Source organism: Pogoniulus pusillus, chromosome 27, assembly GCF_015220805.1.
Source record: "Pogoniulus pusillus isolate bPogPus1 chromosome 27, bPogPus1.pri, whole genome shotgun sequence".
NCBI lineage: Eukaryota > Metazoa > Chordata > Aves > Piciformes > Lybiidae > Pogoniulus > Pogoniulus pusillus.
Window position 1 is genome coordinate 18,811,113 of NC_087290.1, and position 27,464 is coordinate 18,838,576.

The 27,464-nt window shown below is 49.7% G+C and overlaps 1 protein-coding gene across 1 annotated transcript in view; it reads left to right on the forward strand.

The window, feature by feature from the left end:
* The window catches only part of TRHDE (thyrotropin releasing hormone degrading enzyme), a 212,249-nt gene that overhangs the window by 74,259 nt on the left and 110,526 nt on the right, over window positions 1–27,464 (forward strand). Inside the window, exons 4-6 of the mRNA XM_064166663.1 lie at window positions 1,761–1,915; window positions 9,392–9,505; window positions 26,404–26,541. Coding sequence (XP_064022733.1) covers window positions 1,761–1,915; window positions 9,392–9,505; window positions 26,404–26,541 — 407 coding nt within the window. The remainder of the gene's footprint in view (window positions 1–1,760; window positions 1,916–9,391; window positions 9,506–26,403; window positions 26,542–27,464) is intronic.

Below are 27,464 nucleotides of genomic sequence, written 5' to 3' on the forward strand. Positions count from 1 at the left end.
CCTGGCAGTGCTGGGATATAGCCAAGAGCTCCATGCCTGCTATGTCAGTGGCAACTTGCTGTAAATTCTGCACTGGAGCTCCTGCACTCAGGTTGTTCTCTAAACTGAGTTCCATCATCTCTAGCAGCAAGGCAAAGTCATAGAATGGTTTAGATTGGAAGGCTCAAAGCTCAGCCAGTTCCAACGCCCCACCATAGGCAGGGACACCTCCCACTAGAACAGGTTGCTCAAGGACTCATCCAACCTGACCTTGAACACCTTCAGGGAGGTTGTGGAGCACAGAATCACCCAATGTGATCTTTGATCACATTGGGTGATTCTGTGCTCCACAACCTCCCTGGGCAACCTGTGCCAGCGTCTCACCACTCTTAACCTGTGCCAGTGTCTCACCACTCTTAACCTGTGCCAGTGTCTCACCACCCTCACTGCAAACAACTTCTCCCTAACAGCCACTTTCAGTCTCCCCTCAAAATGGACAAACTCGAGGGATGCATCAGTGCTGTCATAACATTTGGAGTATTGTTTAGAACTCACAGGTTAGAACTCTTCTTCTTCAGGTTCTGAAGTCAGCCCAAGACCTTTGGGTTCACTTAGTGAAGTATCACAGAATCATAGAATGTCAGGGGCTGGAAGGGACCTCCACAGCTCAGCCAGTCCAACTCCCCTGCCACAGCAGCATCACCTGCAGCAGATCACACAGCAACACATCCAGGCAGCTCTGCAATAGCTCCACAGAGGGACACTCCACAGCCCCCCTGGGCAGCCTCTGCCAGGCAGCCTGCACCCTCACAGGTTAAAAATCCTTCTTAGGTTTAAATAAAACTTCCTGTGCCTCAGCTGCCACCCATTGCCCCTTGTGCTGGCACTGGGCACCACCCAGCAGAGCCTGGCTCCAGCCTCCTGCCACTCACCTGCACATCTTTAGAACCATTGCTGAGTTTCCCCCCTCAGGCTCCTCCTCTCCCAGCAGCACAGCCCCAGCTCCCTCAGGCTCTCCTCTCCCAGCAGCACAGCCCCAGATGTTCATCAGTGAGTCAATTGAAATGAAAGCTTGTGGTAAAAGTCTGTATCAATCACAGGATCACAGAAGACATCTGCTTGGAAGAGACCTCAAACCTTTCACCGAGAACTGAAGGGTCGACACTAAACCCTGTCCCTAAGTGCCAGCTCCACAGGCTGCATAAACACCTCCAGGGAGGATGACTCCAGCACTGCCCTGGGCAGAGCCATCCTAATACTTGAGAACCCTCTCTGGGAACAAATATTTCCAGCCTGAACCTCCCCAGGGGCAGCTTGGAACCATTTCCTCTGCTCCTGACCTATGCCACCAAGGAGCAGAGGCTGCACCCTCCTTGCTCCAGCCTCCCTTCAGATAGTTGTGGAGAGCCATGAGGTAACACATGGATGCAGCATAGTGAACATGAGAAACAGCAGGAGAACAAGAAGTCAATCAAGGAGGTGTTGTAAATAAGCTGCATTCTGTGCAGAAGGCCCCAACTAGCAGTAGTAAGTACTGTGTTGCAGCAATAGCATAGCAATCATGTGTGAGCAGACAGGAGCAGATGATAAGAAGAGAATATTTTATTGGTTCCTAAATAGCATCACTACAGAGCTGAAATTAAATGTAGCTGTTTGGGTTTTTTTTTTCCACCAGGATGTTGTTGAGAATGCTTTTAATGACCATTTAATGCCTTATTTAAAAGAACTCTTCAGCACAGCATCTCCCACACGCAGTTAACACCTATTTTTTCTGTTTCTAGATCTGTTAGCTGTGCCTAAGCATCCATATGCTGCTATGGAGAACTGGGGACTGAGTGTTTTTGTGGAGCAAAGGATACTGCTAGATCCAAGCATTTCTTCTATATCATACCTACTGGATGTCACCATGGTCATTGTTCATGAGCTGTGCCATCAGGTATTAAAGCTGCTCGGATGTTTGACAGCAGTGTCAGAGGTCATGCCTTCCTTTTGGAGCCTGAAAATGAGTTTGTGTTGTTCACACAGCTGCAACTTGTACTGTAACTGGAGTCACACTGCATCACACAGCTGCCAGGGCTGGAAGGGACCTCCAGGATCAGCCAGTTCCAACCCCCCTGCCGTGGGCAGGGACACCTCACACTAGAGCAGGTTGCTCAAAGCCTCATCCAGCCTGGCCTTAAACACCTCCAGGGATGAGGCTTCTACCATCTCCCTGGGCAACCCCTGCCAGGCTCTCACCACCCTCATGCTGAACAACTTCTTCCTAACATCTAATCTAAATCTCCCCTCCTCTGTCTTGGGTCCATTCCCCCAGTCCTGTTGTTCACTGACACCCCAGCTTTCTTGTAGTCCCCTTCAGACCCTGCAAGGCCATGATAAGGTCCCCTGGGAGCCTTCTCCTCTCCAGACTGCACAGCCCCAACTGCCCCAGGCTCTGCTCACAGCAGAGCAGCTCCAGCCCTCTGCTCATCCTCGTGGTCCTTCTCTGGACACCTTCCAGCACCTCCAGATCTTTCCTGTAACAGTGGCTCCAGAACTGCACACAGTGCTCCAGTGCTGACTTGGAATAATCTGGAGAGGCAGCACTGCAGCAGGCAGGTTTAATATGGGGGTAGAAGAGAAAATGATTAGCATTGAACAGGTTCCTCTCCTTTCTCTGGTTCTGGTCTGCATGCTTGGGAGTGAGTGTTGCTGGTGAGAACCGTGGAGAATGATTTATGGCACAACTATAACAGATTCATGCTGAGCTTCATGTTCATGTCAGAAAATGTTTTGGCCAAAATCCATTTGCCTGTCTTCTTCTGTCACTTAGACACACACATCCACTTGCTTGGCTTTTGGCTTTTTCCTCTTGGGTTTTTCTTTTCTCTCTTTTCTCTTTATTTATGTTTTTTTTTTTCTTTATTTATCTTTTTTTTTCTCTTTATTTATCTTTTTTTTTCCTCTTTATTTATCTTTTTTTTCTCTTTATTTCTCTTTTTTCTCTTTTCCCTTTTCTCTATCCTCTTCTCTTTTCCCTTTTATCTTTACTGTTCTCCTCTCCTCTCTTTTTTTCTTCTCTTTTCTTTTTATCTTTACTGTTCTCCCTTCCCTTCTCCCTTCCCTTCTCCCTTCCCTTCTCCCTTCCCTTCTCCCTTCCCTTCTCCCTTCCCTTCTCCCTTCCCTTCTCCCTTCCCTTCTCCCTTCCCTTCTCCCTTCCCTTCTCCCTTCCCTTCTCCCTTCCCTTCTCCCTTCCCTTCTCCCTTCCCTTCTCCCTTCCCTTCTCCCTTCCCTTCTCCCTTCCCTTCTCCCTTCCCTTCTCCCTTCCCTTCTCCCTTCCCTTCTCCCTTCCCTTCTCCCTTCCCTTCTCCCTTCCCTTCTCCCTTCCCTTCTCCCTTCCCTTCTCCCTTCCCTTCTCCCTTCCCTTCTCCCTTCCCTTCTCCCTTCCCTTCTCCCTTCCCTTCTCCCTTCCCTTCTCCCTTCCCTTCTCCCTTCCCTTCTCCCTTCCCTTCTCCCTTCCCTTCTCCCTTCCCTTCTCCCTTCCCTTCTCCCTTCCCTTCTCCCTTCCCTTCTCCCTTCCCTTCTCCCTTCCCTTCTCCCTTCCCTTCTCCCTTCCCTTCTCCCTTCCCTTCTCCCTTCCCTTCTCCCTTCCCTTCCCTCTTTTCTCTCATGGTGGTTGGGTGTTACCTGCCCCCCTCCCCCACTTTACAAGATCACCCAGACCAGACTCAGCCAGCTCTGGAAGCTGAATAAAGCTTCATCTCTCTCCTTCTCTTTTCTCCTCTTTTATTTTGCCTTCCCTTAACCCTGGTGCTTGGAGCTATGGCTTCAGGTGAGTCTTGTAGAGTAGGGCTCTAGGTTGGGCTTGGTGCTCCCGAGGGGCTGTGGCAGCCTGCATGGTGCTGTGCTCTGTGATTATTGGCTCCTGTCCTGCTTTTTGTCCACTAGTCACCCCAAGCCCTTTTCCAGAGGGCTGCTCTCTATCAGGCCATCCCCCAGCCTGTATTGACAGTGGGGATTGTTCCAAAAACTGTATCTGAGTTTATGGTAGGGCAGCACTGCAGCTTTAGAGTGCTTTTAAGTGACCTGAACACTGCAAATGCAAAGGTTTGTGTGATGTCCATGTCAATATTGCTTACTGCTGCTTGCTTAATGAAGAGTGTTGTCCCCTGCCTGTGCTGCTGCTGTTCCTGTTGCAGTACTGTGTAGATCAAGTCCTGCCTCAGCTGCTTCACTACATAACTAAAAGAGAGAGAAATATTTAGGTGGAAGTAATGCTGTTTACTTTCTAGGGGCAGAATGGAGTCAGAAATGACATGGGTTGTTCATCTGCAAGTGAAGTTTAAAGTTGCCCCTTGTCCTATGGCAGGGCACAGGTGAGCAGAGGCTGTCCCTGTCCCTTCCTTCCTGACCCTCAGCCCCCAGCTCTTGACAGACATTGCTCAGATCCCCTCTCAGCCTTCTCCTCTGCAGCCTAAGCAGCCCCAGGGCTCTCAGCCTCTCCTCCTCAGGCAGTGCTGCAGCCCCTTCAGCATCCTTGTAGCCGTCCCTTGGACTCTCTCCAGTAGATCCCTGTCCCTCCTGAACTAAGGAGCCCAGAACTGGATTCAGTATTCCAAGAGGGGCAGAGTGGAGGGGGAGGAGAATCTCCCTGGATCTGTTGGACACACTCTTCTTAGTAAACCCCAGGACTCTTCTTAATCATAGTCTCACAGAATGTCAGGGGCTGGAAGGGACCTCCACAGCTCAGCCAGTCCAACCCTTGCCAGAGCAGCATCACCTGCAGCAGATCACACAGCAACACATCCAGGCAGCTCTGGAAGAGCTCCAGAGAAGGAGACTCCACAGTCCCCCTGGGCAGCCTCTGCCAGGCTTCTGCCACCCTCACAGGGAAAATTTTCCTGCTCCTGTTTAAATGGAACTTCCTCTGTCTCAGCTGCCACCATTGCCCCTTGTGCTGGCATTGGGCATCCCCCAGCAGAGCCTGGCTCCAGCCTCCTGCCACTCACCTTTACCTCTTTAGAATCATTGCTGAGGTCAAATGCAGCCCATTCCTTGCACTCCTGTTTGAGTTTTGTGAGTTTGTTTATTACTGATCTATTACTGATACAGTAGAAATACTCAGTTCATTGAACCTCGAGGCAGGATTGGTTTACAGGCATGGAAACAGCATCTGGTAGCAATGTGAAAGAGGAAGGAATTTGTTAACTCATCTGAAACAGCGTCAGAGGTGGTTGTGAATGTCAGAGACAGAGCAGTCCCAGGGACTGCAATTCGGGGAGCAAGGAGCTGCTGTCTCCCAAGGTGCTACATGTCTGAGAGGATAGCATTGAGGAAAGCTCTGCCTCTTTTAAGCAACTGTTGCTGTATTTGCTCTGCTCTCCTCCCACCCCACCTGCAGTCCTGGGGGCAGTTCTGCAGCCCCCAGCACAAGCAGCACATGGAAGTGTTGGAGCCAGTGCAGAGGAGGCCACCAAGATGCTGAGAGGGCTGCAGCAGCTCTGCTCTGAGCACAGGCTGAGAGAGTTGGGGCTGTGCAGCCTGGAGAGGAGAAGGCTTGGGGGAGAGCTTGCAGTGGCCTTGCAGGGTGTGAAGGGGGCTGCAGGAGGTCTGGGGAGGGACTATTGAGAAGGTCTGGTAATGAGAGGATGAGGAGGAATGGGTTTGAAGTGGCAGAGGGGAGATTTAAAGTGGCTGTTAGGAAGAAGTTGTTTGCAATGAGGGTGGTGAGACACTGGCACAGGTTGCCCAGGGAGGCTGTGGAGCACAGAAGCACAGAATGGGATCAAAGATCACATTGGGTGCTTCTGTGCTCCACCACCTCCCTGGAGGAGGTCAGGACCAGGTTGGATGAGGCCTTGAGCAACCTGTTCTAGTAGGAGGTGTCCCTGCCTATGTGGGGGGGTTGGAAGTGGCTGAGCTTTGAGCTCCCTTCCAGCCTAACCCATTCTCTGATTCTATTTATTTGTGTATTTAACCTTTATTTAAGTGACTGTTGCTGCATTTATTTGTGTGTTTGGCTGTAGCTCCTGTTTGCCTGGGGTAAGATCATCACTTCTCTCATTTTGAAGGAGAAAATTGGATTGAAATGCATTGATTACAGAAATTCCTCATCCCCCACAAGCCTGCTGGGCATAGGGCCCTGATCTTAGGATGCCCTCAAAGGGGAGTTTTCTCCCTCCTTCCTTTGCAGACTAATTTTTGACGTATTGATCCAGGAATTAATTCCCCTTCTCTTTTCATGCCTCTTTACCTCAATCTGTCACACCAAGTTTGGTGCTCAGGTGGGAAAACTGTGACAAAGAGCTGGGATGGGCAAATTCAAATGGCTCTGTCTTCAAAGGCTGTCCCTGGAGCCCAGGTGTGACATGCAAATAGAGCTGATTGCTGCCTTCATGGAATTGTTCTCACAAATTATGGGAAGTATTTGGAGCTCTCCAGCTGCCTGAGTTAGGGCAAAGGGCAATAAGTACAAACTGCAGGCTCAGTTTCAGGGCAGGTTTAGAAGTGAGCTGCAATGAGCCTGACAGGAGTTGTGGATGGTTACAAAGGACTTGAGTGACCTGTTCTAGAGGGAGGTGTCCCTGCCTATGGCAGGGGTTGGAACTGCCTGAGCTTTGAGCTCCCTTCCAACCTAACCCATTCTATGATTCTATGACTCTTCCCATGTTCTGTGCTAGTGTTGGCTCTGCCCAGCATTCTGCTTGCTGCACCCTGGAGTTGCTGCACTAACTCTCCAGTCCTGGCAGACCTCATGTCCTGTCAGACCTCATGTCCTGGCCAAGCCTGGCCTGACCTTTGTGTCATAAGCACAATTTTATTTTGCTGAGGAACTGGCAGAGCAGCTCCAGGCTGGCCTAGTTCCTTGGTGAAGGCAGGCTAGCATGGCTTGGAAGACTTTGCTCTTGCTTCTTTGGAGGGCTACAAGGATGCTGAAGGGGCTGCAGCACATGCTTGGGGGGAAGGCTTCAGAGGAGAAGGCTGAGAGGGGATCTGAGCAATGTCTGTCAAGAGCTGAGGGCTGGGGGACAGGAAGGAAGGGACAGGGACAGCCTCTGCTCACCTGTGCCCTGCCTCAGGACAAGGGGCAAGGGATGGAAACTGCAGCACAGGAAGCTCCAGCTCAGCAGGACGAAGAAGTTCTTGAGCATAAGGGTGAGAGAGCCCTGGCACAGGCTGCCCAGAGGGGTTGTGGAATCTTCTTCTCTGGAGCTTTTCCAGCCCTGTCTGGATGTGTTCGTGTGCAACCTGCTCTGGATGCTCTGCTCCTGCTGTGGCAGGGGGTTGGACTGGAAGCTCTCCAGAGGTCCCTTCCAACCCCTCACATCCTGTGGTGCTGTGAAATCTCTTGTGACACCTTTAATCAGTGTTACTGATTCTCCTGAGATGCAGGAGGCTTCATTGTGAGCTGCACAACCTTTCTTTTCCTGCGAGTCCCTCTGGGCAGTCACAGTACATCACCACTCTCACTGCTTTCATATTTGGTCAGCAATTGCTCTGTAATTCAAGAAATGAGCTCTGTGCTCTTGGGTTGAGGTTGGATGTCGTTAGAAACCAGTTAGTGAACCTGCTGTAGTTTAACTAGAGCTTTAATGCTCTCCTGGTGGCTTGCTGCTGGAGCATTACAGCTTGTGAAGAGTGCATTTCCTATGCCAGTCTTTTCCCAACGCTGCTTTCTCTCGGCAGAGAAATCTCCTTAAGGTCAGGATCTGTCTCCATTGGTCCTGTAAAGAATTCATTTATTGTCAGTCTTCAGCTAGGTTATCTAATCACTCTGGAGAAGGCTGAGAGGGGATCTGAGCTGAGGGGTGGGGGTCAAGTGGAGGGGGCCAAGCTCTTTTGGGTGGTGCACAGCAATAAGTCAAGGAGCAATGGATGCAAACTGGAACAGAGAAGGTTTCAGCTCCACAGGAGGAGAAAGTTCTTTGGAGTGAGGGTGCCAGAGCCCTGGAGCAGGCTGCCCAGAGAGGCTGTGGAGTCTCCTTCTCTGGAGCCTTTCCAAACCCCCCTGGATGCCTTCCTGTGTGGCCTGCCCTGGGTGATGCTGCTTTGGCAGGGGTTGGACTGGATGATCTCTGGAGGTCCCTTCCAGCCTCTGACATTCTGTGATTCTGTGACTCTCTGACTCCCCTCTCTCATTGCAGTGTCAGCAGCAGCTCCTATGCTCTGACATGAGTCTGCCCCTCTGAAACACTTATTTGCTGCCCCATTCCTCTGTCATTTCAGTGCTTACAACTCCATGAAAGCTCAAACCCATCTCTGTTGATTAGGAATTACAATTCTCATCACACTAAGAAAAAAAAACAGGAGGAGAACTTTACTGAAACAAAGCTTTGGTATTTTTTTTGGCAACATAGGCTACTAGAGAGAGTAAAAATGTGCTTTCCTAATAGTGTGCTTGTTTCTGCTCTTGCTGCTGCTGCTGCTGGCTGATTCTGGCTGTACATGGCCATTACAATAATTTGAATAGGGCCATCCATCAGCAGAGGAATTGAGGACATTTTATTTGCTTTGAATTTTTTGGGCCTCATTTTTCTTCCAGTGCTCATCCCAGCTCTGCCTAAAATTGCTCTGGCACCCACACCTCCTGTGCTCTGACAGCTTTGTGGTTGTTGTTGGCTGCTGAGCAGTGTCTAATGGCCACGTTCTTGCCTTGCCCTCACTTCAGATCCTTCTCCTCTTTTCAGGTGCTGATCTTTGCAGACTCTTTGAGGAGTTTAATATGTATTGGAGATGTCCTTCTTCCTAAATAAGGCTGAAGTCAGTGGGAAAAGGACTTGAGTGACCTGTTCTAGTGGGAGGAAGAAGTTTGCAGTGAGGGTGGTGAGACCCTGGCACAGGTTGCCCAGGGAGGTTGTGCAGCACAGAAGCACCCAATGGGATCAAAGATCCCATTGGGTGCTTCTGTGCTGCACAACCTCCCTGGAGATGTTCAAGGCCAGCTTGGATGAAGCCCTGAGCAACCTGTTCTAGTGGGAAGTGTCCTTGCTTATGGCAGGGGGTTGGAACTGGCTGAGCTTTGAGGTCCTTCCAACCTAACCCATTTTATGCTTCTGTGATTCTATAAACCAAAATGTTGCACAGGGCTCCTCATGAGCTAAATGTGCAGGATGCAGCACCAGAAGATTGATGCATCTTGTAGAGGCATCATTCATTAGTACCTGAAGTTCAAGCCAAGCCTGGATGAGGCACTTAGTGCCATGGTCTGGTTGACTGGCTAGGGCTGGGTGCTAGGTTGGACTGGATGAGCTTGGAGGTCTCTTCCAACCTGCTTGACTCTATGATTCTATGGAAAGGAAATGGTTGTTGAGTTTCACTGGGCAGCTTACAGTGTTTTTTGCTTTACTAAACCCAGTGAAGAAAGTGTTTTGTGTAAGTGAGCTGTATGCAGCCAGGGTTGACTGATGGTTGTTTGTTTGCCCTGTCTTTGCAGTGGTTTGGTGACCTGGTGACTCCAGTCTGGTGGGAGGATGTGTGGTTGAAGGAAGGTTTTGCTCACTACTTTGAGTTTGTTGGGACTGACTACCTCTACCCAGGCTGGAACATGGTAAGTCAGTTTTCTTTTGTTCATTTGGACACTCCACTGCTCTGCATTTGTAGTCCTGCTTTTGTTATGGGCAGGGACTGCTGGAAAATACCAAATGCTGCCTGCAAGTATCAGATGTCCAACGAAGCAAAGTCACCTGGTGTGAAATTATTTGACAGCATTCCAAAAGTGTAGTCTGCAATGGGTTACAAGAGAAATGACCTGGATGAGAGGATTGGGTCCAGCATCACTAAGCTTGCAGCTGACACCAAGCTAGGAGCAGGTGTGGATCTGCTGGAGGGTAGGAGAGCCCTGCAGAGGGACCTGGTCAGGCTGGATGGGCCTCTGCAGAGCTTCCAGTCTAACCCCTGCCACAGCAGGAGCAGAGAATCCAGCACAGGTCACACAGGAGCACATCCAGACAGGGCTGCAAAGGCTCCACAGAAGGAGACTCCACAGCCTCTCTGGGCAGCCTGTGCCAGGGCTCTGCCATCCTTACACTCAAGAACTTCTTCCTCATGCTGAACTGGAACCTCCTGTGCTGCAGTTTCCATCCCTTGCCCCTGTGGCAGGGCACAGGTGAGCAGAGGCTGTCCCTGTCCCTGCCTTCCTGACCCCCAGCCCTCAGCTATTGACAGACATAGCTCAGATCCCCTCTCAGCCTTCTCCTCTGCAGCCTAAGCAGCCCCAGGGCTCTCAGCCTCTCCTCCTCAGGCAGTGCTGCAGTCCCTTCAGCATCCTTGCAGCCCTCCCTTGGACTCTCTCCAGTAGATCCCTGCCCCTCTTGAGCTAGGGAACCAGAACTGGATGCAGTATTCCAGGAGGGGCCTGGCTAGGGCACAGTGAAGGGGGAGGAGAACTTCTCTGGATCTGCTGGAAACTTCTTAATGCCCCCCAGGATCCCTTCTAGCCCACCAGGAGACATTGCTGTGCCATGGATGTTTTCCACCAGCCCTCCCCACAGTGCTGCTCTCCAGCAGTTCACCTCCTAACCTGTGCTGCTGCAGTTGCTCCTTCCCAGATGCAGGATTTATCCTTGCTGCCCCTCATTAGGTTCCCTCTGCCCAGCTCTCAGTCTGTGGCAGCCTCACTGCACAGCCTTCATCTGTCTCAGCCATGCCTCCCAGTTTGGTGTTGTCAATGCCTAGAATCAGCTGTGATCATAAGAAAAAGCAAAGATAGAAGACCTCAGTCCAAGTAGTGGCGTAGGAGACCATGCTGAGGGTTACCAGAGAGATTTTCCTGTCCTGGGCAGAATTGCTTTTCTTTGCTGTCCTCCTGTGCTTAGCCATTGCTTCATTATGTGGCAGAATAGTGGTTGTAAATACAGAATGCCTGGGGGAGATTTGGTGGAGCTTCAGCCCTGCAGGCTCCCTTCTGGTTTAATTTTAGTTTCAGAATGATTTATTGACTGTCCTTAGCCTGTTGGCTTCTGCGTGCCACGAAGAGGAGGTGTTATAATTAGGTGTTTATGCTAATTAAGAAGCAAACCCCAGAGTGGTATGCAGGTGCTCTTGCTTTAGGTCTGCTTTCTGTGGAGCTTGAATTCTTTGTAGTGTTTTAATTCTTTCTTTCTTTCAAGTGTCAGTTTTGGCTTTATAATGGCAGTGTCTGCAGGGGGCTACAAGAGAGCTGGGGAGGGACTTTATAGGCTGTCAGGTAGGGTAGGACTGGGGGGAATGGAACAAAGCTGGAAATGGGGAGAGTCAGCCTGGATGTGAGGAAGAAGTTGTTGAGCATGAGGGTGGTGAGAGCCTGGCAGGAGTTGCTGGTGGAACCTCATCCCTGGGTGCTTTCAAGGACAGACTGGATGTGGCTGTGGGCAACAAGATCAAGTGGAAAGTGCCCACTAGATGATCCTTGATGTGCTTTCCAACCCTGACAATACTGTGATTGTGAAAAGGAAAAGAAATCTGTGTCTGAAATGACATCACTCTTGCATAGAGTCACAGAACCACAGAGTTAACTAGGTTGGAAGAGGCCTCTAGGGTCATCAAGTCCAACCTATCCCCTAACAGCTTCTAATTGACTAAACCAAGTGCCTCATGCAGCCCTCCTCTTAAACACCTGCAGACACAGAGACTCCACCACCTCCCTGGGCAGCCCATTCCAGTGCCAATCACTCTCTCTGACAACAACTTCCTAACAACATCCACCCTAGACCTACCCTGGCACAGCTTGAGGCTGTGTCCCCTTCTTCTGCCCCTGGGTGCCTGGCAGCAGAGCCCAACCCCACCTGGCTACAGCCTCTCTGCAGGCAGCTGCAGGCAGCAATGAGCTCTGCCCTGAGCCTCCTCTGCTGCAGGCTGCACCCCCCCAGCTCCCTCAGCCTCTCCTTGTAGGGTTTGTTGAGCCTACCTGGCTTTAGCTGTATTCAAACTTTCTCTTTTCATCTTTATGAAGAGCACATCCTAAATTACAATGTAATGCTTCTAATTATGAGTGCTATGAAGACTGGCAGCCCTGTGTGATTTTGCTGTAGTGGAATGCCATAGATGACAAATTTATGCACTGGATTTTATCTTCAGATCATCAGTCATTTGTTCTGCACATAATCAGTTTAACAAATCCAGAACAACTTTGCTTTAGAAGTTACTTGGCATATAGAGTGTGTGACTGAGATTTCTGTGGGGTGAATACAGTGTTCAGTGCTAATGCAAATGAAATTCTCATTGAGGAAATGCAGCAAGGGCAAGGGGAGAGTCAGGCACCTGGGAATGAGCAACCACATGGACTAGGGTTGTATGGGGACTACATTCTGTGCTCCACAACCTCCCTGGGCAACTTGTGCCAGTGTCTCACCACCTTCACTGCAGACATCTTCTTCCTATCATCTAGTTTCAACCTCCCCTCTGCCACTTTAAACCCACTCCTCCTCCTCCTGTCATTACCAGACCTTGTCAATAGTCCCTCCCCAGCCCTCCTGCAGCCCCCTTCAGATACTGCAAGGCCACCCCAAGATCTCCTCTAAGTCTTCTCTTCTCCAGGCTGCAGAGAAGCAGAAGACAAGTAGTCAACTCCAAGCAGAGGAGAAATTTTGGCTGGAAATGCACCTTGGGCAGTATTGATACATCTAAATGAAAGGGATCTTTCCACAGCATCCTGCCCAACTTGCTGGGTGCTGGCAGGCTACAGGCTCACCAGCTCTCATCATGAAAACTTTGTAAGCCCCTGAGGCTGTGTGCATATCTGAAAATGCTTTTCTTTAAGTAGATCTGAGCATTTCCCCCATGTCCATGGAGAGGCTGCTGCTGGGATCTCCTCACAGCAATTGGAGACAGAACGAGGGGAAATGGCCTCAAGTTGAGGCTGGGGAGGTTTAGATTGGACATTAAGAAAAGTTTTTTGAGGTAGAGAGTGGTGAGGGAGTGGAATGGGCTGCCCAGGGAGGTGGTGGAGTCCCCATCCCTGGAGGTGTTCAAGCAAAGCCTGGATGAGACACTTAGTGCCATGGTCTGGTTGGGCAGGGCTGGGTGCTAGGTTGGGCTGGATGAGCTTGGAGCTCTCTTCCAACCTGGTGGATTCTGTGATTCTATGATGTGGTGCTTAGGACTATGGTTTAAGGTGAATCTTGTGGACTAGGACTCTAGGTTGGGCTTGGTGCTCCTGAGGGGCTTTGGCAGCCTTCATGGTGCTGTGCTTCTGTGACATTCACAGACTTGGTGTGGCTGAACCTGGGCCTCTTTAGGAGAGCTGCCCCTGGCCATGTTCCCACCTTTATCACTATTAAGCAGAGCACTGACCTTTGTACAAAGGCAGGAGCCCTAAGCTTTATCTGATTTTTTCCCCTTTCCCCCCCTTCTCAGATTTCTTTATCCTGCTTAAACTCTTCTCCCTTCTCTGAAGTTATTGATTTTACCAGTGTTTCTTCAGCTCTTTCATAAGCTCTTCTCTTGCTACAGGAGAGAAGGGTGGACAACAGTACTGACTGAACTGCCATGGGGCAGTGTGGCTGTCCTGAGCCTCTCAGCAGGTCTAGAATGTCTAGTCTTGATCAGGAGATGTTTCCACAGTACATCAGAGTTGTTTAATCTTAATGAGAACATCTCCTGCTCTGGAAGCTTTCCAAACCCACCTGGCTGTGTTCCACTGCAGACTACCCTGGGTGATGCTGCTTTGGCAGGGGGCTTGGACTCGGTGATCTCTGGAGGTCCCTTCCAACCTCTAAGGTTCTGTGATTCTGTGAAACCTAATCCTTGCTGGATCCTTCCCCTCCTTATGTCCTAATTATTTTGAGCAATTACACGTTGGCAAATTAAATGCTGATTTTAATAGTGCTTTAAATGAGTTCATATATTGGGATAGAACCATCTCATAAATAACCTTTAATCACACACACAGAATCACAGAAAGGTTCAGGCTGGCAAAGCTTCTCAGGATCCCCAAGCCCAAACCAGATCCCTGCTCTGCAAGCTGCACCCTAAACCATAGCCCCAAACACCACAGACAAACCACCCTGAAACACAGCCAGGCTGGGGGACTCCACCATCTCCCTGGGCAGCTCATTCCAGTGCCTGACCACTCCTGCCAGGAAAAAATTGTTCCTAATGTCCAGTCTAAACCTACCCAGTGGCAGCTTGAGGCTGCTTCCTCTTGTTCTATCACTAATGACCTGTGAGCAGAGCCCAGCAGCAGCCTCTGCACAGTGTCCCTTCAGGTAGCTGCAGCCAGCCATGAGCTCTGCCCTCAGCCTCCTCTGTTTCACACTACCCATCCCCAGCTCCCTCATTTGCTCCTCATCAAGTTTACTTTCCAGGCCCTTCCCCAGCTCCCTTGCCCCCCTCTGCCCTGGCTCCAGCACCTCCACAGCTCTCTTGTATTGAGGTGCCCAAAACTGGACAGAGTACTGGAGGTAGTCTGTTGAAGGGTTGGGTGAAGCATAGAACAAACAGAGTCCCTCTGGCAGGGATGTCCCTTCTCTGTTGCAGTTAGTATCAAGTAGAGCACAACTCTCCTGAAGAAGTGGTTAAGGTCTTGCTGTTTTTAGAGCAGCTGTTTTCTCTGCTGGGACACTCACACTTCCAACACTGATCCAATTATCCTTCTAAAAATGTGAGTTACTTCAGATCAAAGCTAGGAATTCTCATTTCCTTCCCTCACCTAAAAAGTAAGTCCTTGCACATTACCATTTTCCATCTTGAAGGTGAAACTGCTTTTGATTTTGCTGGGAATGTTCCCTGCTGCACACTCCTCAGACATTTGCCAGGGAAGCCAATCCACCAATCTTCCTGTTTCTTGTGTTGCACATCCCCCAGCTTAAGTGCTTTTGACATTCTTATTCTCAAATATCTCAGATTCTTATTCCTAAATCTCACTGTCCAAGGTCTTGTCAATTCAAACAGTTGTTTTTGTGTTGTCAGGGTGCCTATGGCAGGGGGTTGAAACTAGCTGAGCTTTGAGGACCCTTCCAACCCAAACCATTCTGTGGTTCTATGATTCTAAAAAGGAAGCTGTCACTGAAGGAGGCTCCTCCCAGAGATCAGGGAATTCTGCTTGGTCATGGGGACCTGCATGTGAATTCCCTGCCTGTTGCCTTTCCCTGACTTAGGAAGATTTCTGTTCTAGAGCCTTCCCATGTAACTATTTGTTGTCTCTCAGGACCACAGAATTAACCAGGTTGGAAGAGACCTCTGAGATCATCAAGTCCAACCTATCACTTAGCACCTTCTGATTAACTAAACCATGGCACTAAGTGCCTCATGCAGCCTCCTCTTAAATGCCTCCAGGGACGGTGACTCCACCACCTCCCTGGGCAGCCCATTCCAATGCCAATCACTCTCTCTGCCAGCAACTTCCTCCTAACATCCAGCCTGAACCTGCCCTGGCACAGTTTGAGGCTGTGTCCCCTTCTTCTGCTGCTGCTTGCCTGGCAGCAGAGCCCAACCCCACCTGGCTACAGCCTCCCTGCAGGCAGCTGCAGGCAGCAATGAGCTCTGCCCTGAGCCTCCTCTGCTGCAGGCTGCACACCCCCAGCTCCCTCAGCCTCTCCTCACAGGGCTGTGCTCCAGGACCCTCCCCAGCCTTGCTGCCCTTCTCCAAACACCTTCCAGCACCTCAACATCTTTCTGCATACAGCATAAAAAGCAACAGCAGCCAGATGGGAGTTCTTGTGCTGTAAGATCTTTGAGTCTGACAGACAAATGTTAATCTCACCTCTGTGGAAGCTGCCTTTAGGATGAGAGAAAAGAGAGAATGAGAGCATTAAAATATATGCTGGTGATTTTCCCTTCACAGCCCTGTCTTATCTACCCTGCTCATCTTTGAGCATCCTATTTGCAACTGCATCTTCCATTGCATTCTCTGCTTGTTCCTTGCTTGATCCTGAAGTTCGTTGCCTGTCGCTTTGTAAAGGAAGAAAGTCAATTGGGGCTTACAGAGTCAGGAATTTATTGACTGTTCTTTTGCCTTCTTATTTTCTGGGAGAAGGAGCCATCGTGTTTGTCCTTGAAAGTCTCTGGTGCTGGGGTAAATTCTGAGGCCTGTGACAGCAGGAATTACTGGCATGTAATTTTCCCTTCCATCCGTCAAACGAGCGTCAAATACTTCAGCACGCAGCGCCCAGCTTGGTGCTGAGGAAGCAATTCACAGAGCCCAGCTGCCTGATCCCTTTTCCTTAGGATATTGCAAGCCCAGCTCTGCTGACAGCTGTGTTGGCCAAGGTGCAGCCTGGCAGTGACAGCTTTGGATCCTCTGCCTTTGAAGCTCTGGGAGAAGATCTCCCACTGTTTGTTTCTCTTTTAACCGGTTTCCTAATTAAGGATGGTTGTGTTTGCCAGGAATTTCATGGCATTAAACAATTGGGATTGAAGTATTTGGACTAAGTGTTTGGTCAACAGCTGACTGAACATGAGCCAGCAGTGTGCCCACTTGGCCAAGAAGGCCAATGGCATCCTGGCCTTGATCAGGAATAATGTGGCCAGCAGGGCAGTCCTTCTGCCCTGAACTCAGCACTGCACAGGCCACACCTGGAGTGCTGTGTCCAGTTCTGGGCTCCTCAATTCAAGAGAGATGTTGAGTTGCTGGAAGGTGTTTGGAGCAGGGCAGCAAGGCTGGGGAGGGGCCTGGAGCACAGCCCTGTGAGGAGAGGCTGAGGGAGCTGGGGGGGTGCAGCCTGCAGCAGAGGAGGCTCAGGGCAGAGCTCATTGCTGCCTGCAGCTGCCTGCAGGGAGGCTGTAGCCAGGTGGGGTTGGGCTCTGCTGCCAGGCAGCCAGCAACAGAAGAAAGGGACAGAACCTCAAGCTGTGCCAGGGCAGGTTGAGGCTGGATGTTGTTAGGAAGTTGCTGCCAGAGAGAGTGATTGGCATTGGAATGGGCTGCCCAGGGAGGTGGTGGAGTCTCTGTGTCTGGAGGTGTTTCAGAGGAGGCTGAATGAGGCACTTAGTGCCATGAGTTAGTTAACTATAAGGTGTTAAGTGATGGATTGGACTTGATGATCTCAGAGGTGTTCTCCAGCCTGGTTAACTCTGATTTAAACTGACTTACATTTGCTGCTGTGTATTGTCTTACAGCTATTGTCAAATATGCATATATATGTATTAAGAAATTAGAATCATAGAATCCTGGAATGGGTTAGGTTGGAAGGGAGCTCAAAGCTCAGGCAGTTCCAACCCCCTACCAGAGGCACTAGAACAGGCCACTCAAGGCCTCATCCAACCTGGGTTGGGTTAGGTGATAGAATAGAATAGAATAGAATAGAATAGAATAGAATAGAATAGAATAGAATAGAATAGAATAGAATAGAATAGAATAGAATAGAATAGAATAGAATCAAATCAGCAGGTTGGAAGAGAGCTCCAAGCTCATCCAGCCCAACCTATCCCCCAGCCCTACCCAGTCAACCAGACCATGGCACTAAGGTCCCCAGCCAGGCTTGGTTTGAACTCAGTGATCTCAGAGGTCTTTTCCAAGCTGGCTAATTCTGTGCTCCTGTGACTAGGGGACTGTGTGCAGCTGGAAGAAGGTGATCTGGTCACTGTTACAGGTAGCTGAGGTTGCAGTATCAACATTTCTGTTTTACAAACACAGGCTGCAGGAAATCAGCTCTGCTTTAAAGAGGGTGATAGGAAACCACTGAAGCCACCTGCATTAGGTCAAGTGCTTTGAACAGCCTGCAGCTTGCTGCCCAGATCCTTGGTTAGTGATCTTGCCTGCATTCCTCGTTGGCTGGAGGCAAATGCTAAATGTGGATGTGGCCATTAGACACTTTCTTTGATGTGCTTTGACTCCCATTGCCTCCTACAGCCTTTGTTTCCAGCTGTAAAGCTTTAAAGTAGGCATTGTTTGACTCGGAACCCTCCAGAAAAACCATCACAGGTTTTGAAGCAGACTGGAGACAATGAGGCCTTTTTGAGTGATTTCATTATTATTTTAGCATCTCAGACCTGAGCTGCAGCCTGCTTGATCCTTCTAACCCCACATAAATGCCATGCCCCCTCGGCATTGAGAGAGCTTCAGCCTCTTGCTTCTGAAAGCTGCTTTCATCTCTTCTCTCTTTTTGGTTGAAGGCTCCACATGCTGGTGTAAAGCAAGCCTTTAATTAGCACCACATGGAGTGTTTTTTCCCCCAGTAACTGCTCAGCAAGTCAGGCCTTGTGTGATTTTCTGTTTCAACTGTGGGGAAAGCTTTCAATGTAAACCGAGGTGGAATCTCAACTGTGATTGACTTGGGCAGGAGGAAGGAGATGTGCAAAGGTAAGCTGCAAGATCTTCTGGTTGCTAATTACCAGTCCTTTTAAAGCAGACCAGTTTAGAAATCCCAATACTTCCTTTAGCACATCAGCAAAAGAAAAATAATTCCATCTCCTCATGGCCTTCTCAGCATCATAGCATCAGAGAATGGTTTGGGCTGTAAGGGGCCTCCAAAGCTGATCTACTCCAACCTCCTCTGCAGCCAGCAGGGACATCCTCAGCTAGATAGAATCGTAGAATAGAACCATAGAATCAGTCAGGGTTGGAGGGGACCACAAGGATCAGCCAGTTCCAACCCCCCTGACATGGGCAATCCCTGGAGGTGTTGAAGCCAAGCCTGGCTGGGGCACTTAGTGCCATGATCTGGTTGATTGGCCAGGGCTGGGTGCTAAGGTTGGGCTGGGTGAGCTTGGAGGTCTCCTCCAACCTGCTTGATCCTGTGCCCTCACACTAGAGCAGGCTGTCCAGAACCTCATCCAGCCTGGCCTGAAACACCTCCAGGGATGAGGCTTCCACTACCTCCCTGGGCAACCCATTCCAGGCTCTCACCACCCTCATGCTGAACTTCTTCCTAACCTCCAGTCTGAATCTCCCCATTTTTAGCTTTGCCATTCCCCCCAGTCCTATCACTCCCTGACAGCCTAAAAAGTCCCTCCCCAGCTTTCTTGTAGCCTCCTTAAGACTCTGAAAGGCCACAGTAAGGTCACCCATTTCTAGCTTTGTTCCATTCCCCCTAATCTCATCACTACCTGAGACACTTCTGCTCTGGCAAGGTAGATTAATGTGTGGAATTCTCAGCTTGAAGTAGTTAACTTTTAACATTTAGATATCAGACATCAATGAATCTCAACGTTTAGATGAAACATTTATTCAAGAGATGAAGAGAGAATGTCAGTGTCTCTTCTTCCTTGGTGTCATTATCTGCTCATCTGGAGAGAGCAGCTGAGCTGACACTGTTGATGAGAGCTTTTGGATCATGTGAATTCACATCCCCTGGGTTCAGGGTTTTAGATGAAGCTTTGGTTTCAGGAAGAAACTTGAGGCAGCTGGCTGAATTTCAGAGAAGGTTGAATTGGTAAGCACTTTGTCTTCAGGAAAAACAGGAAAGAAACTTCATGACACCATTTGATTGAGGGCAAGGGCTCACTGCAGGGTAGACCTACTGAAGCAAGAGCACAGCGAGTCAAGTTCAGTGGTAAAACTGTAGCTGAGTATTTTGAGGGCTTCCTTCATGACACCAAACTGTGTAGTGCTGTTGACACACCAGAGGGGTGGGAGGTCAGCCAGAGGGACCTGGACGGGCTGGAGAGGTGGGCACAGGTGAACCTCATGAAGTTCAACAGGAGCAAGTGCAGGGTCCTGCACCTGGGACAGAGCAATCCTCACTCTCAGTACAGGCTGGGGGAGGAGGTGTTAGAGAGCAGCCCTGTGGAAGGGGACTTGGGGGTGCTGGTGGAGGAGAAGCTGGGCATGAGCAGGCAGTGTGAACCTGCAGCACAGAAGGCAAATCCCAGCCTGGGCTGCATCCAAAGAAGTGTGGCCAGCAGATCAGAGAGGGGATTGTGCCACTTTGCTCTGCTCTGCTGAGACCTCACCTGCAGTGCTGCCTCCAGCTCTGGAGCCCTCGATATAGGAAGGACATGGAGCTGATGGAGCAGGTCCAGAGGAGGCCACGAGAATGCTCAGGGGGTTGGAGCAGCTCTGCTACCAAGGCAGGCTGAGGGAGCTGGAGGTGTGCAGCCTGGAGAAGAGGAGGCTCTGGGGAGACCTCATAGCAGCCTGTCAGTGCCTGAAGGGGGATACAGGAAGGATGGAGAGAAGCTGTTTGCAAAGGCCTGCAGGGACAGGATGAGGAGCAATTGGTTCAAGGTTGAGGAGAGCAGATTTAGATTGGTTGTTAGGAGCAGGTTCTTTACTATGAGGCTGGTGGAGCACTGGAATGGGTGGCCCAGGGAGGTGGTTGAGGCCCCATCCTTGGAGACATTCAAGGTTAGGCTTGATAGGACCCTGGGTGACCTGATCTGGTGGGGATGTCCCTGCTGGGGGACAGGACTGGATGAGCTCTAGAGGTCCCTCAGAGCCTTATGGTGCTGTGATTCCTAAAAGACTCTGCTCCTCCTGCATGCTCTGCCACTGCTTGTTTCTGAACTGTGGGCAGTGTGCAGTTGGAGCACAAGCTCCATTCTCCTGGCACTCACCTTTACATATTGATGACCATGGATGAGGTCACCTCTCAGTCTCCTCCTGTCCCAGCAGCACAGCCCCAGCTCCCTCAGGCTCTCCTCCTAACAGAGGTGTTCCATTGCCTTCAGCATCTCTGAGCTTCTCACCCACCAGCACCCCCAGATCCTTCCCCTCAGGGCAGCTCTCACAGCAGTCCCTGCCCAGCCTGCACTGGTTCCTGGGCTTGCCCCAGCCCTGCTGCAGCATCTCCTCTGTGTTCCCTGCAGCTCTGCAGCTGGGAGGGGATAGCTGCAGGAGAGTAACCTGAAGATGTGCACCCCAGGGCTAGGCTTTGCTCCTGGAGATTTCCTCAGTCGTGAAGTGTGTGCCTGGCTGTGCCAGAACAAAGGCAGTGCCTTTAATACTGAGGCCTTTGATCTCTTCTGCTTACTAATTATCACTTTGGGCTTTCATTGTGCTGTTGCTTTTGTTCCACTCTTGGCTGTTCTCCAGTTTGGGTTTTGTTTGGTTTGTGGTTTGTTTTCTTTTATTTTGTTGCCTTTTTTAAATTTTTTTTTTTTAATTCATTTTAGTTCTTTTTTCTGTGCTGTTTCATAGCAAGTTTCAGAAGTTCCTTTTGCATAAATAGCTTTTGTTACTGTGGTATTGAAATGCCAACTTGCACCCCTGCATTTTGCCTCAGTACAATGCTGTACAATCAGCAGCAGTGGAAATTTGCATTTGCCACAACAATTAAATGTAAGCTAAGAAGGGAGCACAGAGCAGGGACAGGTCCCTGGGCAACCTGTGCCAGTGTCTCACCACCCTCACTGCAAACAACTTCTTCCTGGCATCCACTTTCAGTCTCCCCTCTGCCACTTCAAACCCATTCCTCCTCATCCTGTCATGACCAGACCTTGTCAATAGTCCCTCCCCAGCCCTCCTGCAGCCCCCTTCACATCCTGCAAGGCCACTCCAAGCTCTCCTCCAAGCCTTCTCTTCTCCAGGCTGCACAGTCCCAACTCTCTCAGCCTGTGCTCAGAGCAGAGCTGCTGCAGCCCTCTCAGCATCTTGGTGGCCTCCTCTGCTCTGGCTCCAACACTTCCATGTCTATCTCTGCAGTTTAGAGACAAGGCTGTGATGCTGACCAGTAAATGCTTTGCACAGTTCAGGTAGCTGAGATCATTTGCTCCTCCTTTGTCCCCCAGCATGCAGGTGTGCCTGTTGGGAGGCATGCAGCTGTTGCAGCTGTGTCTCAGGGTGATGGGCTGCCATGAATTTCAGGGGAGACTTCCCAGCCAAGGTAGCTTGAGTGAGTGATTGTAAATCTGAAATGCTCCTTTTGAGTCTGCCAGGTGTTGACCAAGGAAACCAACAGACAACCAAAATGTAGCCTGGCATTTCAGTGTTTTTTATATTCTTCTTCCAGCTTCACTGTGTGTTGCTTACATGTTGATTTTCTCAATTACAGCTTCTGCAGTTAAAGTGTTAATTTGTGATTAACAAGGGTCCTTCTAATAAGTTAATTCCAGTGACTGTCTAATCCCACAACTGTCAGCTGTGATACCCAAAGTTGGATTTAGAGACCATTTCCATCACAGATGTGATGAAACTGAGGCTCTGTCCCTGACTAATTAGTGAGTGTGAGTGAGATGTAGCCACAGCATCTACACTGCACTCGTTCACATCTCAGCAATTCTCCCCTGAGTAGGACTGTTGTAGTAATTATCTTCCCACAACTTCTTTCCCCCATAAAAAAAGGGGAGTTACTCTGTGTGCCTAAGAAAAACTGGGAATGAACAACCCTAGAATCACAGCATCACAGAAACATTCAGGCTGGCAAAGCCCCTCAGGATCCCCAAGCCCAGCCCAGATCCCTGCTCTGCAAGCTGCACCCTAAACCATAGCCCCAAGCACCACAGACAAACCACCCTGAAACACAGCCAGGCTTGGGGACTCCACCACCTCCCTGGGCAGCTCATTCCACTCTCTGACCACTCCTGCCAGGAAAAAATTGCTCCTAATGTCCAGTCTAAACCTACCCAGCCTCAGCTTGAGGCTGCTTCCTCTTGTTCTATCACTAATGACCTGTGAGCAGAGCCCAGCAGCAGCCTCTGCACAGTGTCCCTTCAGGTAGCTGCAGCCAGCCATGAGCTCTGCCCTCAGCCTCCTGTTTCACACTACCCATCCCCAGCTCCCTCAGTCTCTCCTCATCAGTTTTATTCTCCAGGCCCTTCTCCAGCTTCCTCCTCTGCCCTGGCTCCAGCACCTCCACAGCTCTCTTGTACTGAGGTGCTCCAATCTGAACACAGCACTCAAGGTGCAGCCTCACCAGAGCAGAGTCCATGGACACAGTCCCCTCCCTGCTCCTGCTGGCCACAGCATTTCTGATCCCAGCCAGGTTGCCATTGGCCTTCTTGGCCATCTGGGCACACTGCTGGCTCACATTCAGCTGCCTGGGCACACTCCTGGCTCACATTCAGCTCCTGTCTGTTACAACCTTCAGGTCCCTTTTTGCCACCAGCTCTCCACCCACACTGCCCCATGCCTGTAGTGCTGCTTGGGATTGTTGTGCCCCAGGTGCAGGACCTGGCACTTGGCCTTGTTGAAGCTCATCCCATTAACACTGGCCATGGATCCAGTCTACCCAAGTCCCTCTGTAGAGGCTCCCTGCCCTCGTGCAGATCAACTCTGCCACCTAAGTTGGTGTCACCTGTGAAGAAAATAATCCCAGCCAGACCTTAACTTTTCCCTTCCCAAAGCTTCACTCAGGCAGCCAGCTGAGGACACTGGCAGCCTGCTGGATAATTGACTTCCCCATCCCTTGCATTTTTAATTGCCTGAATGTACAATCAGCTCAAGGTACATTTCCTGTGCTGTAATGAACTTTAACATAAAGGTTCTTTTTCAGGGGGGTCAGCACTGGGGAAAGCTTTTCTGCTGTCTTCTAAATGCAGTTTAAATGAACACATCGACAGGAAAACTTTGCCACCCAGGAAATTAACCACAGGATTTATTATGCAACTGAGGGGTTATTGTATCTGGGGGCATCAAGGTGGCCTTTGGGAAAGCAGCATTCCCTTAGAGGTTCTTTTATTGTGGCTCTGGGTTGGCAGAAATGCAGGAGCTGTTGTAATTTAGATAAAGGTTGAGATATGTCATTTCAGGGTGGAAAGAAAGAAGCTGATTTAATTAAACCTTCTGTAATTTCTGATTCATTCTTTCCATTTATTTAAGGAATAAATGAGTAAGTGAAGCTTTTCCTTCTGAGTCTTCTGGATTAGAGACATACATATATATATATATATATATATATATATATATCCCATCTAGTTGCAGCATGAAGTCCCAGGTAGTTGCAGCATAAAGTCAGTGCATACAGTATAGATAAGAGTAATTAATCTTGTTCTCAGGGGAAATATGCAGCAATCCATATTTATTTATTTATTTATTTATTTTAACATATTTATTTATTTATTCATGTATTTATATATAGTTATATTTTTATTCTATATACTTGCACTTTTTATATATATTTATATATAAATATATTTATACTTCCATATATTAAAAAATATGTGTTTTATGTATGCTTTAACATAAATATATAATCATAAATATATATATACATACATTTATTTGTTAATACATTTACATGTTTATATCTCTTTATATGCTTATGTGTATTTTTTATATATATATTTATATATTTACATTCTTATAGCTATAAAAGTCATATTTTACCTTACTAAGTAAACCTTACCAGGGCAAATGTACAGTCTGGCACCTGGGAAAGAGCAGCCCCAGAGATCAGGGTTTGGGCACTGTTTGACAGTGCTGTGAGAATTCACAGTATCACAGTATCAACAAGGTTGGAAGAGACCTCATAGATCATCAAGTCCAGGGCAGAGGCTGGCACCTGGGAGAGAACAACCCCAGGGATCAGGATAGGTTGGGGGCTGACCTGTTGGAGAGCAGTGAATGGTAAAAGGCCCTGGGGGTCCTAGTGGATGGGAGGTTGAGCATGAGGCAGCAATGTGCTCTGGGGGCCAGGAAAGCCAATGGCATCCTGGGGTGGGTTAGAAGGGCTGTGGGTAGGAAGTTGAGAGAAGTTCTCCTCCTGCTCTGCTCTGTCCTGCTGAGGCTGCAGCTGAAATATTGTGTCCAGTTCTGAGCCCCTCAGTTCAAGAAGGATCTCAGGGAACTGCTTGAGAGAGTCCAGCACAGAGCCACAGCAGTGCTGAAGGCAGTGGAAGATCTTCCTTAGGAGGAGAGCCTGAGGGAGCTGGGGCAGTGCTGCTGGGAGAGGAGAGCCTGAGGGGGGACCTCAGCAATGGTTCGTGGCAGGAGGCTGGAGCCAGGCTCTGCTGGGTGATGCCCAGTGCCAGCACAATGGGCAATGGGTGGCAGCTGAGGCAGAGGAAGCTCCATGGAAACAGGAGGGAAATGTTTTCCCTGTGAGGGTGGCAGAAGCCTGGCAGAGGCTGCCCAGGGGGGCTGTGGAGTCTCCCTCTGTGGAGCTATTGCAGAGCTGCCTGGATGTGTTGCTGTGTGATCTGCTGTAGGTGATGCTGCTGTGGCAGGGGTTGGAGTGGCTGAGCTCCCTTCCAGCCCCTAACATGCTGTGATTCTGTCCTGTCCAGTACCAACTCACCCTGTCGACTTGGCACTAAGTGCCAGGTGACTTGGACCTCACTGAAGAAATTGTTAGGAATTGTACTTGCCCATCCCTATGCCAAGTTTTGGTGCTTGCATATGCAGTGAGCTGCAGGGTTGGTAGCTTCCCTGTATGTCTGTGATTGGAGACTGTGATTTTCCTGGAGGAAAAGTGGAGGTCCCTTCCAGCCCCTGGTGTTCTGTGGTTAATGTAGTAATCATTTTTCATAGAAAAGATGCCCATCCTTTATGCTGCCTGTATTATATTTGCAGCTCTAAGAAAGAAGCCTGCAGCAGGATTGCTGAAGCAGAGATCCATTTGAACCCTTTTCCACAACACAGTAGCCACAGTCTGAAAGATTTTGTGTGGCCTTAAAAGATTAGAGGAAGTGATTGCATGCTGCAGGTTAGGCTGGATATTAGGAAGTATATCTCTTCTCCCAGACAACCAGCAACAGAACAAGGGGACACAGCCTCAAGCTGTGCCAGGGCAGGTTCAGGCTGGATGTTAGGAGGAAGTTGTTGTCAGAGAGAGTGATTGGCACTGGAATGGGCTGCCCAGGGAGGTGGTGGAGTCACAACCCCTGGAGGTGTTCAAGAATAGACTGGATGAGGCACTTAGTGCCATGGTCTGGTTGCTTGGCCAGGGCTGGGTGCTAGGTTGGACTGGGTGAGCTTGGAGCTCTCTTCCACCCTGGTTGATTCTGTGATTCTATGATTTCTTCCCAGAGGTTTCTCAGACACTGGAATGGTCTGTCCAGGGCAGTGCTGGAGTCTCCACCCCTGGGGTTGTTCAGTCAGTCTGTGGAGCTGGTGCTTAGGGATGTGGTTCAGAGTTGACCCTGATGATCTTTTGAGCTCCCTTCCAGCCCCTAACATGCTGTGATCCTGTCCTGTCCAGTACCAACTCACCCTGTCGACTTGGCACTAAGTGCCAGGTGACTTGGACCTCACTGAAGAAATTGGTAGGAATTGTACTTGCCCATCCCTATGCCAAGTTTTGGTGCTTGCATATGCAGTGAGCTGCAGGGTTGGTAGCCTCCCTGTATGTCTGTGATTGGAGACTGTGATTTTCCTCCTCTCTCCCCACCCCTCCTAGCTGTGGGTGAATAGTTGTAATCAGAATTGCAGTGTGCACTGACAGAGATACTTGATTCATTTAGCTGCCTCTAATGCAATTTCAGTCAACTTCCATTGCAGCAGGGGCTCTCAAGGCAGGGGGATCCCTGCTGCTAGGGTTTCTTCCTACCTGTTCTGTATACTTATTTCAAGACTGTGGGGGTCCTGGTGGCTTGCATTCAAACCAGAGGGTCTGGTTTTAATCAACTGTCACACAGAGGCTGCCTCTGCTCCCTACAGATCACTGCTGTACGTTAGTGAGTGCTGACATTGCCCCTGGTGCTGTCTTTCAGGAGAAGCAGAGATTTCTGACTGATGTCCTCCATGAAGTGATGCTGCTGGATGGCTTGGCCAGTTCACATCCAGTATCCCAGGAGGTGCAGCAAGCCACAGACATCGACAGGGTGTTTGACTGGATCGCCTATAAAAAGGTGAGAGCCATTGCACCTCTCTGTCTCTATTTGTGGGCATGTCAGTAGCTATTAGGAGCTCATGTTGCATCTGTAACACAAGTAAACACTGCAAAAATGCATCCAGCATGGTGATTTCTGGCTCTGTGTGGAATACATTTGGAGTACACCACAGTGACTTTAGCCAATGGCTCCAATGGCTATTAGATGGTGTAAATAAACTCAGGAGCCTGCTGGAACTCAGCACAAAGATTTGAGGTTTCATTCCTGTTTCTGTGTTAGCAGTGTCTGAGCTGTGTGGGATGCTTCAGAAAGCAGAGGGTTGTGTGGTCATTGTGATGGAGCACAGCCCTGTGAGGAGAGGCTGAGGGAGCTGAGGGTGTGCAGCCTGCAGCAGAGGAGGCTCAGGGCAGAGCTCATTGCTGCCTGCAGCTGCCTGCAGGGAGGCTGTAGCCAGGTGGGGTTGGGCTTTGCTGCCAGGCACCCAGGGACAGAACAAGGGGACACAGCCTCAAGCTGCGCCAGGGCAGGTTCAGGCTGGATGTTGTTAGGAAGTTGCTGGCAGAGAGAGTGATTGGCATTGGAATGGGCTGCCCAGGGAGGTGCTGGAGTCGCTGTCCTTGGAGGTGTTGAAGCCAATCCTGGCTGGGGCACTTAGTGCCATGGTCTGGTTGATTGGCCAGGGCTGGGTGCTAGGTTGGACAGGCTGAGCTTGGAGCTCTCTTCCATGCTGTTTGGTTCTGTGATTCTGTGATTTATTTGGGGCAATTAATGAGGCAGGAATTATAAATTATGTAGTTATTTTCTTTCCACAAAGCCCTGCCCACAAACTATCTACACAGCAGTTCCGTTTGGGTTCTAATTCAGTCAGGAAGATCTTCCCAGGCATGCTCATGGGCAACTCAGTAATTTAGGGGAATCAGAAAATTGGCAAAGTTTAGCCA